Below are 16329 nucleotides of genomic sequence, written 5' to 3' on the forward strand. Positions count from 1 at the left end.
AGGTGTTGTGTAATCTGGGGCTCCAGAAGTATAGTGCCTTTTCATATATGGTACCATTTAAATGTTTTCCAGGCAAGAGGAGCTTCCTAAAGTATTATGCTATGTATAATGCCATTTCTTTTTTAACTGAAGTCCATAGTTTATTCAGGGATTTTTAGTGTTTACCTAGTGTTGTTTTTCATTCTCAGATCCCATTTATGCTTCTTGTTTCTGTAGGCCCCTCTTGGCTATGATAGCTTTTAACAATTTCCTTGTTTTTGATGATCTTGACAATTTTGAGGAGTACTAATCAAGTATTCAGTAGGATGTCCCACTGTTGGAACTTGTCTAATGGTTTCCTCATGATTAAACTGGAGTTATGAGTTTTTAAGAGGAAGACCATAAAAGGGAAATGACATTTTCATCATTTCATATCAAGGTTACATACTATGAACATGATTTATCAGTGTTGATATCGCCTTTATCTTTTATTTTTATTTTTTAAATATTTTATTTATTTATTTTTAGACAGAGGGGAGGGGAAGGAGAAAGAGAGGGAGAGAAACATCAATGTGTGGTTATCTCTTGCGCATCCCCTACTGGGGACCTGGCTTGCAACCCAGGCATGTGCCCTGATTGGGAATCAAACCTGTGATCCTTAGGTTCACAAGCCAGCACTCAATCCACTGAACCACACCAGCTGGCCCTCACCTTTATTTTTAATTTGTTGACTTAAGGTGGTTATAACTTCCTCCAAAAATTGAGAAATCTAATAAAGACAAAATTCCACACTATCATTCAAGCTTCTAAATAAAGTTTTTTAAACTATTCTTGCTTTTTGGTGGACCATTAAAATAAACCCTTATCCTGCAGCTATTAACCCATAAATATTTTCTTTAGGATCACATATGATGTTATGTCCTATCACATTTTCTCTGAGTAGCCTTCATGTTCAAATTCCAGAAATTATTCTTTTCCAGAATATGGTTGTCTTTCCTTCTTGTTAGATACCTCCTCACCATTTTGGACATTTAATATACTAGAATGAGTTTTTTTCTTGGGAATAAAGATATCTTCTGCAATCATTACCTATGTTTGCTTGAACCCTTGAATTTAAAATTAAATAGTGACTTTTTGTAGAGTAATGTATTTTCCATTTTTTGCCAGGTTTTATGGCACTTGGACATCTTCCGACGTAGCTTCAGGCAGCTTACAACTCACAAATGCATGGGAGATTCCTGCATCTTTTGTGCTCTTAAGGTAAGTACTTCACATTTGTTTCTCACTACCATTAGGTTGTCAAATGATTGATATTGAGGTTTTTGATTAATTAAGGTGATGCTAAAGAATTTATTACTGAATTATCTGCTTGTGGTTTATAGTGCAAAGGGTAAACATGATTAGTTTTTTTGATGCTTTTGCCCACACAGCTATATTTAAGACAGGGGTGTCAAACTCATTTTCACCAGGGGCCATATCAGCCTAGCAGTTTCCTTCAAAGGGCCAAAACAATTTTAGGACTGTATAAATGTAACTACTCCTTAACTGTTAAGGAGTTGAAATTACATTCGGCCCTTTGAAGGCAACCGCAAGGCTGAAGTGGCCCCTGGTGAAAATGAGTTTGACACCCCTGATTTAAGGTGATAGGATACTATTCAAATGTGCTTAGACTTTGAGTATTTAACTGAAAAGCTAAATCTAAATTTCCATTTTGAAAGCATAAACAACCCAAGTTTACTTAATGGAATTAACTATTACCTCTTAAAGCTAAATTTATCAACAAATTCTTCCTATTAAGAAAAGCCAGTATTAGGCCCTGGCTGGTGTAGCTCAGTTGGTTGGAGTATCATCCCATAAACTGAAGAAAAGCCAGTATTATAATTTTCTCATTCTGTCATATTTCCCATTATCACATTTAATAGGTTCTTTACACCAGTAGTCTACCCCATCATCTGAGTCCAAGTTTTTAATTTTGAGTAAAATGAAACTAGGGATTCATTTAGAGACAAAGAAAATAGGATAAAGTGAAAGATTTCTGACTTGGAGATTTTAGGTATACTGCTAAAAAAGGAAGAAATAAGACATATAAAGGGCTGAGTTGCTGTTACTTTATTTTTTTTCTATCATGTAGCTTCTCTGTGTTTTCTTGGTCTAAAAATACAATATATTGTTTGTGGTTAGATGAATCTGCTTGAGTTCTAAGTAAACTTCCAGAGCCATTTTTGTGTCTCCTAAAGTCTGGATTTATGGTTTGTCACAGGGATGCTTGGATGTGATGATTATATGTTTAGTTGCTTTTACATCTCAGAGTAGGAATTGTGACCAAAAAAATTCAGGAGAATTTCCCAGTAATATTGGTTATTTGCAACGACTCACTCAAAATGATTTTTTTGACCAGCATGAGTTTTAAATTTTAAGTCAATGATAGATATCTTTAAAAAGAAATAACTGAGCCTTCTGAACTTTTTGTTACTTTGATCACAAACATCTTTTTACTCCACTTTTTGTTTGGAACCATTGTAACTTTTAGGAAAATAAATAATATAAATTATTGGTTAATTAGTCATATAACTATGAAACTTTAATAAAACCAAATTTTTTTACAAATTGTAAAATTTCTTACTATGCCCATTTAGACATAGTCTATCCAAAAGAGCATGTGGGTTGATCTTCTGAAAGGTACATTGACATTAAATATCTAATTTTAGATAAACAAGAAATACAGTGGTCCTTTTGTCAGCAAGTCAATGGGAAGTCCAGTTCATGCCATTAAAATTAAAAGATGAAGGTAAGGCAGTTGCTAGAGATTTGAATTCTGAAGAACTCCTTGATAGAAGAATCTCCTAAAACTAGAAACTCTTATCTGTACCAGGAAGGAATAATAAGAACTTATATGACTTTCTCACATAACTTTGATTAGTCAGGTCTATACCATACTCTTCATTGACCCTGGTAAGAATTGGGAAAACTGGCTGTCACAATCTTATTGTTTCATTTTCCAGAGGGACAAATTATTGTGCTAATATAAATTATTATGATTATATAATCCAGAGAGATGAAGAAAACCAACCACCAGACTTTATGAGATACCTTCTGAGATATTCAAGGACAGAAAGGAAGTTGTTTTCAACCTATAGGGGCTGAGGATATATATTGAGAGTCTTTCAGTTCACAGGCCAGTGCTCAATCCACTGAGCCACACCAGCCAGAGCTATTGGGAGTCTTTCAGAGGAGCAGTTGCTTATGATAGATGGTTTGCACATACTTAATGTTGTAGATGGCATTGTTTGCATTCTTTAAATTATTGTACACTTAATTTGAGATTTTTTTAAAAAATTTTTTTTAAATTTTATTTTTCAATTTACTAGTTTTTTTTTGTTAAGATTTTATTTATTTTTAGAGAGGGAAGGCGGGGGGAGAGAGAGAGGGGGAGAGGGAGAGAGGGAGAGAAAGAGAGAGAAACATCAATGTGCGGTTGCTGGGGGTTATGGCCTGCAACCCAGGCATGTACCCTGGCTGGGAATCGAACCTGGGACACTTTGGTTCCCAGCCCGCGCTCTATCCACTGAGCTACGCCAGCCAGGGCTTAATTTGAGATTTTTAAAAAAGATTTTATTTACTTTCAGAGAGGAAAGGGAGGGAGAGAGCGAGAGAGAGAGAGAAACATCAACGTGCGGTTGCTGGGGCTGTGGCCTGCAACCCAGGCATGTGCCCTGACTGGGAATTGAACCTGCGATGCTTTGGTTCACAGCCCATGCTCAATCCACTGAGCTATGCCAGCCAGACTAACTTGAGATTTTTAAATAGATTTATAGTGCAGAAGAATTACTTTGACAGTATGGATGAGCTGAACTTGGTTCTAATGACTGAGAATTTTTATTTATTTATTTTTAACTTAATCTTTATTGTAATTTTTCCATTACCATTTAGTCCCCTTTTATTCCCTCCCCCCAGTAGTCACCATACTGTTTGTCCATGTCCATGATCCTTTTTCCCTTTTGCTCAATCTGTCCACCCCCTAACTCCCTCCACTAGCTGTCATCTGCAACTGAAAAATTTTAATTGTTAGAATAGCTATAGTTTTAAAGAGATAGTCCTTTATGCAAACTAGAGAGATTAATTTCCTGAGAGAACAGAAGGGATGATGAATGTATGGAAGAATTACCCTGGGATGGATGATCAGTACCTGGCCCCTCCTATAGAATGTATCTTTTATTACTTACTTTAAAAATATTTTTATAGAACATGATAATAATATAATCTATCATTAAACAAGGTTCCAGTCAGTACAATAAGATAAGAAAAACAAAGAAAAGATAAATATTAGAAAATTGCCATTACTTGAAGATGATGTGATTGGCTATTTAAAAAAATTTCACCCTAGCTGGTGTGGCTCAGTGGATTGAGTGCTCTGTGAATCAAGGGGTTGTCCATTTGATTCTCAGTCAGGGCACATTGCCTGGGTTGTGGGCCGGTCTGGTTGGGGGGATGGGGGAGGTATACAATCGATGTATCACTCACACATTGATGTTTTTCTTCCTCTCTTTCTCCCTCCCTTCCTCTCTCTCTAAAAATAAATAAATAAAATCTTAAAAGAAACCCTCAAAGAATCTACTGATAAATCATGAGAATCAATAAGAGAATTTAGCAGGTTGTTGTTTATAAGATCAAGGTATACCATTCATTTATATTTCTATATACTGGCAACTAACAGAAAATGTAATTTAAAAAGAAGTGGTTTTTTTTTTAAAGATTTTATTTATTTATTTTTAGAGAGGGAAGGGAGGGAGAAAGAGAGAGAGAGAAACATCAATGTGCGGTTGCTGGGGGCTGTGGCCTGCAACCCAGGCACGTGCCCTGACTGGGAATCGAACCTGTGACACTTTGGTTCACAGCCCGCGCTCAATCCATTGATTGAGCCAGCCAGGGCTTAAAAAGAAGTTTTATAATACCAACAAAAGATATAAAGCATATATGCATAAATCTAACAGAAAAGATACATGACATAAAACCCCAACAGAGATCCAGAATAATAATAATAATAATAATAATAATAATAATAATGGGAACATTCTTTGAACAGCTATTTAGGTCAAAGTAGAATATTGACACCCTGGCTGGTGTGGCTCAGTTGGTTGGAATGTCATCCTGTAAACTAAAAGTTTGTGGGTTCAATTCTCCATCAGGGCATGCACCTAGGTAGTGGATTCGTTCCCCAGCGGGGTGTATATGAGAGGCAACCAATTGCTGTTTCTATCTCTCTCTTTTCCCCTGTCTCTCTAAAATCAATAAGCATGTCCTCAAGTGAGGATTAAAAAGGGTAGAATATTGTCAGTGCTGTAGACATTCACCCTCCCTTCTTTCTCAGTCACCTTACTCTTTCTTCAGGGGAACTACTTCCCTAATGTTTGTGGTAATCACCTCCTAGTTTTATCTGATAGTTGTAATATCGGTGTGTCCATTCTTAAACAATTTCATTTAAAAAATACCTGTTTTTGAAAGTTTATTGTAAACAGAACCGTTCTTTATAAATTTATGTGTATATATCTTCTTAGTTCAGCAGTGTTAATAAGACCATGTTGTGTGCAGGTTGAGTTTGTTCATTTTCATTATTATATGGTATTTCATTGTACAAAATAAACCACTGTTTGTTTATTCATTCTACTGCTGGTAGTCATTTGGATTATTTCCAGTTTTTGATTTTTTGTGGACATTGCCAAGAACATTCTTGTACATGTCTACAAGTGTGTATACTTTTTTTTGCATACATGCCTGGGAATGGGATTACTGGATCATGGATTATGTATATCTTCAATTTTTTAGGTAATTGTATACTCTGACCAGCAGGTTTTTCCTGGAAGTTAAGAAAATTCAATTCTGAAATTCTTAAGACAAACAGTGAAGAATAGATAAGACACTCTTGAAGAATAATAACAAAATGATCAACTTTCCTTGTGTATCAGAGAAGGCTAAGTTATTTTGTGGTAACAAACTAAAATCACAATGTTAAACATGCGAAAATATTTCTCATCACCTTACTTGTCCACTGCAGATTAGTAGGAAAACACTACAGCTTATAGTCCCTCAGGAACTCAGGTGCCAAAATTACACCAAGGTGAATATTATTGTACTAGTTGCTAAACCAAGGGGAAAAAGAGCTCTGGAGGGTTTTGCACAGGCGGTTTTGCTCAGCACATTACTTTTCTGCTCACCACTTGTTGACCAGAGCTAATCATGTGGCTCTGATGAATCACAAGGGAGCCAGAAAGTATGATTTTCTTATCATCCTTGAGAGAAGAAGGAACCAGAAGTACTTGGCAAGCAGTACTAATGACTACCATACTTTACCAGATATGAAAACTTATAAAGCTGTAGTCATTAAGAAAATGTGGTATCAACACAGTGTGACTAATAGGCCAATGGAACAAAATCCATTGTTTTAGGAACCGACATAATGGAAACTTGCTCTCAGCTCCATGATTCCAAAAAGAAAGTGGAGTTTTCAATGAATGGAGATTAGATAATTGGTTATCCATACAGGAAAAAAAAGGAAATTAGATCCCTATCTCATATCATACCAAAATTAAGAATTTCAGATGAATTAAGGATTAAAATGTGAAAGAAAGTTTAAGTTTTAGAAGAAAATATGAGATGACCCCAGGGATAGAAAGGATTTATTAAATAAGTGTTAGACTTATTTAATAAATAAGACTGAAGACTGAAAATCTACCTCTGTACACAGAAGGCAGGGAAAGACCAAAGAAATAGTTTGGCCACTCCATTGTGGTAATTAATAGAGTTTATTAAGGAAAACATACATATGAGGCATGTCTTGGGCGGTAGCAAGACGAAGTGTATCCCCGTGCCATTAGGCAGGCACCAAAGAATTACATGGGGTAAGGAAGGGGATAATCATGTGTGCTAGTATATGAATGCTACCAGGTATGGGAAATTACATGCTTGACCAAGTCAGAACAACAACCTGTTCCAGGAACCAGTGCATAGCAGGAGGCAAGGGAGGAGTGCTGATTTATGTCAAAGTGAACATCAATTACAAGCAGTCTTTAAGCGGGCTTTTCAGAAAGCAACCTCCTTTCTGGCTTGGGTCCAGCTTCTGGGACAGACAGTAGTCTTGTCATAGAACAGTCTCTTCTCCATAGTAAGACATGAAAAATACAAAGTCAGAAATATTGATACATTGTTCTATAACAAAACATTCAAGAACTTCTGTTCATCAGATGACTCCATAAAGAGAGTAAAGACACAAGGCTACAAGGTGGCAGAAAATATCCGCAATATATATAACCAACAAAAAATTAGAATCCAGCATAGTACTTCAGAGAAGAAATCCTGTAAAGAATAAGTAAAAGATAAATGTGTCAACAGGAAAATGGGCAAATGACATAAACAGGCCTTTCTCTGAATAGGAAATCAAATGACCTTTAAGCATATGAAAGATGCTTATCCTCTTTATGGAAAAATACAATAAAAATTAAATTAAAAAATAATTGTAAATTAAACCATATCCTTCAGATTAGTAGAAATTTAAAAATCAGATAAAATTGTTAATTAAAAGGTAGAAGAATGAACTTCTGGCCAAGATGGAGGCGTAGACATACTGTGCCTCCTTGCACAACCAAAATAAGGACAACAACAATTTAGAAACAAAATAACAACCAGAACTGACAGAAAATTGAACTGTATGGAAGTCTGACAACCAAGGAGTTAAAATAGACATATTCATCCAGACTGGTAGGGGGGGCAGAGTCAGGCAGCTGGGCAGAGAGGGGTTTCGGCAAAAAAAGTGGCAGCTGGCAGACCCTGGGTGCAGGGTAGGAGTGGGCAGACCCAGCAAAGCAGCGATGTGGAGGGGTGCAGTGCGCAAGGCGGCTGCCCGGGTGGTCCGGCACTCACATGCAGATAAACCAGGCAAAACTGGGGAGCGAGACAGACAGTGCAACCCAGGGTCCCAGCACAGGGAAATAAAGCCTCAAAACCCCAATTGAAAACACCTGTGGGGATTGAGGTGCCGGGAGAGACTCCCTGTTTTACAGGGGAGTTTGTTGGAGAGACTCACAGGGTCCTGGAATGTACACAAGCCCACCCATATCGGAATCAGCACCAGAATGGCCCAGACTGCTTGGGGGAAGCAGCGAAGGGACTGAAATCTGACAGAGGGCGGAGCAAGCCCCATCGATCCCTCTTGGACCCCTCCCCCACATACAGTGTCACAACGCAGCTACTGGGTTGCTCCACCCTGGGGAATACCTAAGGCTCCACCCCTCATACATAACAGGCATGTCAAGACAAAAACAAAATGGCCCAAACGGAAGAAGCTCCAGGACAAATACAACTAAGCGATGAAGAGATAGACAACCTATCAGATGCACAGTTCAAAGCACTGGTGATCAGAATGCTCACAGAATTGGTTGAATTTGGTCACAAATTAGATGAAAAAATGAATGATACGATAAGAGAAATGAAGGAAAACACACAGGGAACCAATAGTGATGGGAAGGATACTGGGACTCAAAACAATAGAGTAGACCAGAAGGAAGAAAGAAACAACCAAACTGAAAAGAATGGAGAAATAAGATTCAAAAAAATGAGGAGAGGCTTAGGAACCTCTGGGACAACTTGAAACATTCCAACATCTGAATCATGGGAGTGCCAGAAGGAGAAGAGGAAGATCAAGATATTGAAAACTTTGAACAAATAATGAAGGAAAACTTCCCTAATCTGGCAAAGGAAATAGACTTCCAGGAAGTCCAGGAAGCTCTGAGAGTCCCAAAGAAGTTGGACCCAAGGAGGAACACACCAAGGCACATCATCATTAAGTTACCCAAAATAAAAGAGAAGGAGAGAATCTTAAAATCAGCAAGAGGGAAGGAGACAGTTACCTACAAAGGAGTTCCCATCAGACTGTCAGCTGGTTTCTCAAAAGAAACTTTACAGGCAAGAAGGGGTTGGAAAGAAGTATTCCAAGTCATGAAAGGCAAGGGCCTACTTTCAAGATTGCTCTAACCAGCAAAGCTTTCATTTAAAATGGAAGGGCAGATAAAGTGCTTCTCAGATAAGGTCAAGTTAAAGGAGTTCATCATCACTAAGCCCTTATTATATGAAATGTTAAAGGGACATATCTAAGAAAAAGAAGATAAAAAACATGTATAGTAAAATGACAGCAAACTCACAATTATTAACAACCACACTTAAAACAAAAACAAAAACAAACTAAGCAAACAACTAGAACAGGAACAGAACCACAGAAATGGAGATCACATGGAGGGTTAGCACCAGGGGAGTGGAAGGAGGAGAGAGGGGGAAAGGTATGGAGAATAAGTAGCATAGACGGTAGGTAGAAAATAGACAAGAGGAGGACAAAAATAGTATGGGAAATGTAGAAGCTAAAGAACTTATGACACATGGACATGAACTAAAAGGGGGGAAATGTGGGTGGGAGAGGGTGTGCAGGGTGGAGGAGAATGAAGGGGGAAAATGGGACAACTGTAATAGCATAATCAATAAAATATATATTTTTTAAAAAGGTGGAAGAATGAGAATTTACATACATTGTTGGTTGGAATGCAAACTGATACCACTACTTAGTAAAACAGTTTGTCATTACATTTGTCCAGTAAAATTGAACTAGCATATACTGTACCACTCAGTTTTTCTACTCCTACATATATCCTGTGAAAACTTCCTTGTACATACATACATACATACATACATACTAGAAGATATACTTGAGAATGTTCAAAGTAGTAGTAGTTTTTTGTGATTACAGAAAAATGGAAACAACCCATTCCAACAATAATAGAATAGATTAAAAAATTATGGTTTAGTCCTAGAGTAAAATACTATATTGTAGTGAAAATAAGAAGCTTGAAACTACATATATCAACTTGAATTAATCATAAAAACATTACTTTGGATGAAAAAAGCAAGTCATAAAAAACTGCATAAATTATGATTTCATTAATATACTAATAAAAAACACACAAAACTAAATAACCAGTTGTTCAGGGATATATACATGTGCTAAAACCAGAGAAAAAGGGGATGATTCACAAAATTCATGGTAGTGTTTACATTTGGAAGATGGAGGGGGGAGGATGTAATCCACATGAGCATCTCAAACTCATTGTTAATTTTTCTATTTCTTTTTTTTTTTAAAGAAAGCCTTTATTTAAAAAAATTTAAAGATTTTATTTATTTAATTTTAGAGAAGGGAAGGGAGGGAGAAGGAGAGGGAAACATCAATGTGTGGTTGCCTCTTGTGTGCCCCCTACTAGGGACCTGACCCCCAATCCAGGCATGTGTCTTGACTGGGAATTGAACTGGCAACCCCTTGTTTCTCAGGCCAGCACTCAATCCACTGAGCCACACCAGCCAGGGAAAATTTTTCTATTTTTTAAATTGGGTGGTGGGCTATAGGAACTTATTTATTGTTATTTGACTCTATATATACATATTTGTTATTTATTTAAATGATTTTATTTTTATTATAAATATATATGTTAAAGTACTGCCATTATTCTAGAAAGCACACTAAAGTGTAAAGAAAAAAAAAAGCAAATTGCATAATTCCACCACAGACATTGTCATTTCTCTTCATGCTTCCTCTCTGGTGTATGATATTTCTAGTAAGAAGTCTTCTTGCCTACTTATTTTTTTAGTTAAAAAATACTTTTTTTTAGACTCCTAAGTTGCTTCTGTATCTCTAATGTCTTCCTATTTCATTTGTCTTACTCAAGAATACCCTGGAGGTACTCCCTTCTTAAAATTTTGAAGTGGCTCCCAATTGTCTTTCTTTTTTTTTTTCTAAATCCTCATTGGAAGATGTGTCTTTCTTTTCTTTTTTTTAAAATCCTCTTTTTAGAGAGAAGGGAAGGGAGGAAGAGAATAATAGGAAGAGAAACATGGATGCGAGAGAGAACCATCAAATGGTTGCCTCTTGATCGTACCCTGACTGAGGACTGAACCCCCAACTTAGAAATGTGCCCTGGCTGGGAGTCAAACCCACAATCTTTCAGTTTACCAGACAATGCCCAACCAACTGAGCCACACTGGCCAGGACGGAAGATGTGTTTTTCTTTTTCTTTTTTTATTATTTTCTTTTATTTATTTTTTAAAAATATTTTACTGATTATGCTGTTACAGTTGTCCTGTTTTCCCCCCTTCATTCCCCTCTGCCCTGCACACCCCCTCCCACCTGCATTCCCCCCTTTAGTTCACATCCATGGGTCATACATATAAGTTCTTTGGCTTCTACATTTCCTATACTATTCTGAACCTCCCCCTGTCTATTTGTACCTACCATTTATTCTTCTTATTCCCTGTACCTTTTCCCCCATTCTCCCTCCTCCTTCCCACTGATAAACCTCCATGTGATCTCCATTTCTGTGATTCTATTCTTGGTCTAGTTTTTGTTTTTGCTTTTTTAGGTTCAGTTGTGAGTTTGTAATAATTTTACTGTTCATATTTTTTATCATCTTTTTCATAGGTAAGTCCCTTTAACATTTCATATAATAAGGGCTGGGTGATGATGAACTCCTTTAACTTGACCTTTGCTGGTTAGAGCAATCTTGGATGTAGGTCCTTGCCTTTCATGACTTGGAATTCTTCTTTCCAGTTCTTCTTGCTTGCAAGATTTCTTTTGAGAAATCAGCTGATAGTCTTATGGGAACTCCTCTGTAGGTAACAGTCTCCTTTTCTCTTGCTGCTTCTAAGATTCTCTCCTTATCTTTAATCTTGGCTAATGTAATTTATGATGTGCCTTGGTGTGTGCTTCCTTGGGTCCAACTTCTTTGGGACTCTCAGAGCTTCCTGGACTTCCTGGAAGCCTATTCCTTTGCCAGATTGGGGAAGTTTTTCATTATTTTTTCAAATAAGTTTTCAATTTCTTGATTTTCCTTTTCTCTTTCTGGCACCCCTATGATTGGTGGACTGGGGTGGGCAAGGTGGCAGCTGGCAGACTGGGGCAGTCCCACATTAGCATGTGGATAAACCAGGTGGAACAACTGGGGACACAGATCATACAACCCAGGGTTTCAGCATAGGAAACTAACGCCTCAGAACCTCTGGCTGTAAAAACCTGTAGGGGTTGTGGCAGCAGGAGAAACTGCCAGTCTCACAGGAGAGTTTAGATCCCCAGAGTCCTAGAACACTTGCCTGGGAATCAGCACCAGAATGGCCCAATGTGCTTGTGGATAGCGGGAAAGTGACTGAAAGGTGGCTGGGAGCCAAGCAAGTGGCATTGTTCCCTCTCAGACCCCTCTACCACGTATAGTGCCACAATACAGCAACTTGGGTTGCCCTGCCCTGGTGAATACCTAAGGCTCTCTGAGACAAAAAAAATATGGCCCAAATGAAAGAACAGATCAAAGCTCCAAAAATAGAACTAAGTGATGAAGAGGTATCCAGCCTATCAGATGCACAGTTCAAAACTTTGGTTATCAGAATGCTCACAGAAATGGTTGAGGATGGTCGCAAAATAGAGGAAAAAGTAAAGGGTATGCAAAGTGAAATAAAGAAAAATATACAGGAAACCAACAGTAAAGAGAAGGAAACTGGGGCTCACGTCAATGATTTGGAGCAGAAGGAAGAAATAAACATTCAGCCAGAACACAATGAAGAGACAAGAATTCAAAAAAATGAGGAGAGGCTTAGGAACCTCCAGGACAACTTTCAACGTTCCAACATCCGAATCATAGGGATGTGTTTTTATTGATTTTAGAGGGAGAGGGAGAAAGAAAGATAAAAAGAGACACTGGGAGACATTAACATGGATGTGAGGGAGAAATATCTATTGATTCCCTCCCATAGGGACCAGGACCAGGGGTCAAACCGGTGACCTAGTATATGCCCTACCTGACAGGGAATCAAACCTGCAACATCCTGGTGCATAGGAGAACACTCCAAGTAACTGAGCCACCTGGCCAGGGCAGAAATTGATCTCCTTCATGAAGTTTTTAAAATACTGTCTCTGTCCAGATCCATGATTGTTTAACTTCACAGTGGTTAGCATGGCTAAATGAGAAGGTGGCTCTTTTTGGAAGGTGGCTCAGCTTTTCTTCCTTCTTGGTGTTCCTCACAGTTCCTGGACCATAATAAAAACATATAACTTTTCTGGGTTCATATATTGTTTTAGTGGGTCTTAGATTTTAGTTATGGGGTTTGGGGTACTTGCCTTTTTTTTCTTTGCCTTTTTGTCTTTTATGCTCTCTCACTAATGTCTTATTTAATAGAGATCTTCATATTGTAACTTTTCATCTCACATATTTTTTAGTAAGTCTACTAATCTAGGCCTTCATTCCTCATTTAGTAAGTGAAGACTAAGATGTGTGTGTGTAGGGGTGGGGGCGGGGGCGGGGAGTGTGCATGGTGGAGAAGCTCTGCTGAAGGAAGAAGCCTGGGAGCCTGCCTTCAGAGGAGTTACATGGGATCCTGTGGCAAAGTTACATGTTGAATTTAGGGTGTTGCAGTGTGGGTATGATTCCATATATGTTTTTCTCTGTGAGTGTAATTCAGTATATTTTTTTTTTCTGCCTGCTATTTAAAAATTAGAGAAATGTTTGATGAGGCTAGTAAATATTCCTTTTTGCTGGTACTTCACATCTTGTTTACATTCTTTAATGATAAGTGTGATATTTCAAAGATTTTTTTCAAAACAATACTGCAATCTAAAATAATCACGCTTTTCCATGTGATTATATGTTATTCAACGGGCCGAATGGTCTGAGTGTTCTTCAGATAATTACATCATAGTGTTATTCTTTTATGATTTGTTGATAAAAATATTTTGTAGTGCAAGAACACAATAAACATGAGAATAACTAAAACCCCAGGAAACTCCAAAAATTCCTGAATTTGACGTACTCTCTTAAAAACTTGTCATTTCTATAGTTTGAATTCTTTATGTTGGAGCATAATTTTTTTAGCTCTAGAGCCCACCATTAAGGACAAAAAGAAACACAAACATGTTCTTAGATGAATCAGAAGCTAGACAGCTTTCCCTTAGGTTGGTGTTTGGATGAAGGATTTGCCATTCAAGGTCTGGTTGAAAGATATGTATCCCTGCATTTTCTTCAGTTGTATACTTTCCCTTGCACCAACCCTTAAAATGCACTTACTGTTGGCCTTATCAGAACACCTTTTGGTTCATGTCTTTGTTTAATATTTTTGGCTTTTTTCTTCTGCTCTGTGAATGTCTATCAATATTCCAGTGCTTTGTGATCTTCACCAGGTAGCATACTATATGTTGTATCCAGTGTTTATAATTGCTTTTTTGTAGTTTATATATAATATTAATGATAACCCATTTCTTTTGGTCCTGCAAAATGTACTTTTTTCCTGTATTATTTGATACTAAGTCCCTAAAGTAATTTCAGTCCTAAAATCTTGCACGGGAATTTTTAATGATGGTTTTCATCAAAAAGAATTTGTCTTGGTATGTCTTTCTGCTTTCTTTGAACTGCAATGCCTTTCAACTCTGACTTAGCAAATAGAAGAGATTTGTGTGCTCATTACCCTGTCACTTCAAAAACTCCAAATTTATTTCCACCTAGTGTTACTAAAAGATTTTTTCTGACTTCAGCTGTTGTCATGCCCTATAGCCCAGAACTCTTAGTTATTATTCATATTGAATCTACTGTTACACCCCCAACCCCCAGGGTATGACTTTACTTTGGTATTGGCTTATTTATTTATCTCTGTTCAGGGGAGGAAATCCGTCCTCTGTACTTAGTATGCCACAAAGATTTTGTTCTTCTTCCAGGGATTGTACTAGAGGCTTTGCAGTGCCAGGATGTAGAACAGGGTGTTTTTTGTTATAGGCAAAGAAGAATGCTGCATTGATTGATTAAGTTCAACAAATCTTCTCAATTAGTGATTTTTCTTTTAAGAATGCTGGTGTAACACAAATCCCAGGGAATGGTGGTGGGTGGTGGAGGGGCATAGATGGGGAGGAAATAGGTTTTTGTATATAAGGTATCCTGCAATGTAAGTCTGTATCTGTAGAACGGTAAGACTGTTCTGAAGGTGTAGGCAGTCTGTGTTCTGCTGATAGCCCCTTGTTAATTAGGGTTGGTGGGGCGGGGGTGGGGGTGGATTTGAGAGTTAGGAAACAAATCGCTTAATATTTTTTAGCATGTTCCATGTAGCTGTTCCTTTATTGGGCACTGAACCATACGCCCAAGGAGTAAAGTGGTACAAGAAATTACTCATCATTCATAGTCAATCTAGTGCTTTTTTTTTTTTTTTTTTTTGTAGATTATAGGTGTGGAAGACTCTTCATTGTCCTGTAGTCATGGCCAGTATCAGAGAGGAGTAAACCCATTATCCTGGACTATTTAAACCAAGAATTTAGGTTTCTTGTATGTTCCCTGGAAACTTTAGCTAGTAATAAACAGTCCTCATGGTATTATGCTAAGTGAAACAAGTCTCACAGATAAAGATAAATACCATATGATTTCACTTATATGTGGAATCTAAAGAACAAAATAAATGGACAAATAAAACAGAAGCAGACTCATAGGTACAGAGAACAAACTGAGCCATGCAAGGGGGTTGGGGAAGTGGGTGAAAAAGGTGAAGGGATTAAGAAGTACAAACTGGAGTTACAAAATAGCCATGGGGATGTAAAGTACAGCATAGGGAATATAGTCAATGACATTGTAGTAACTGTGCATGATGCCAGGTGTGTACTAGAATTGTTGGTGGGGGGGGCCGGTGAGAATAACTTTGTGAATTTTATAACTACTATGTTGTACAACTGAAACTAATATAAAATAATATTGAATGTAAACCATAATTGAAAAATTAAAAAGTATAAAAAATAATAATAAAATATAAACAGTTTTCACATAAGAAACGTATGTCCTTATGTCTAATGCACATATCACCTACTTGAGATAAACTTTCTTGTTTTGCTTATGGGATACAAGGTATTTGTGTGGTCTTCTGGCTAAACTTTCTTAGTATTAAATTCTTAGTAGGTGGTACCTAAAATTTAACTAATTTAACCACTGACATAACTTAAATAGTATAAATCTGAGTCTCTTATCCTTTATAAATTTGGATTTCAGAATTTCACATTATATTCAGATAGAGGGGTATAACTACAAGGAAAAAATAGTAGAATATCATGTTTCTTTTCTTTCCAGATTTTATGGCAGAACCTGAAACTTATATAAGTTTCAGTATATATTAGTATATATACTGAAATTTTAGTATATGTCCAGAAGGGTTCTCCTTTCCATTTCCCCTGTGGAGAAAGTGGTTATGGCATTAATCTTTAAAATTTGATTTAAATACTCTTTGGTAATCTGTAAGATTCTATATTTTTGA

General features: G+C 37.2%; 1 protein-coding gene and 1 long non-coding RNA gene across 14 annotated transcripts in view; both read left to right on the top strand.

Annotated features, from left to right (window-relative positions):
• Positions 1-16329, top strand: part of USP54 (ubiquitin specific peptidase 54) — a 151590-nt gene that overhangs the window by 85435 nt on the left and 49826 nt on the right. For all 13 annotated transcript variants that reach the window (XR_004903387.1, XM_036026795.1, XM_036026796.1 and 10 more), the window contains exon 3: positions 1147-1239. Coding sequence is in view for 12 of the 13 variants with exons in the window: in XM_036026795.1 (XP_035882688.1) it covers positions 1147-1239 (93 nt within the window). In the remaining variant the exon portion in view is untranslated. The remainder of the gene's footprint in view (positions 1-1146; positions 1240-16329) is intronic.
• On the top strand, positions 5275-9694 carry LOC118500807. The gene is made up of 2 exons (XR_004903389.1): positions 5275-7555; positions 9525-9694. It is a non-coding gene; the product is annotated as an uncharacterized LOC118500807 (long non-coding RNA).

The sequence above is a fragment of the Phyllostomus discolor genome, chromosome 5 (assembly GCF_004126475.2).
Source record: "Phyllostomus discolor isolate MPI-MPIP mPhyDis1 chromosome 5, mPhyDis1.pri.v3, whole genome shotgun sequence".
NCBI lineage: Eukaryota > Metazoa > Chordata > Mammalia > Chiroptera > Phyllostomidae > Phyllostomus > Phyllostomus discolor.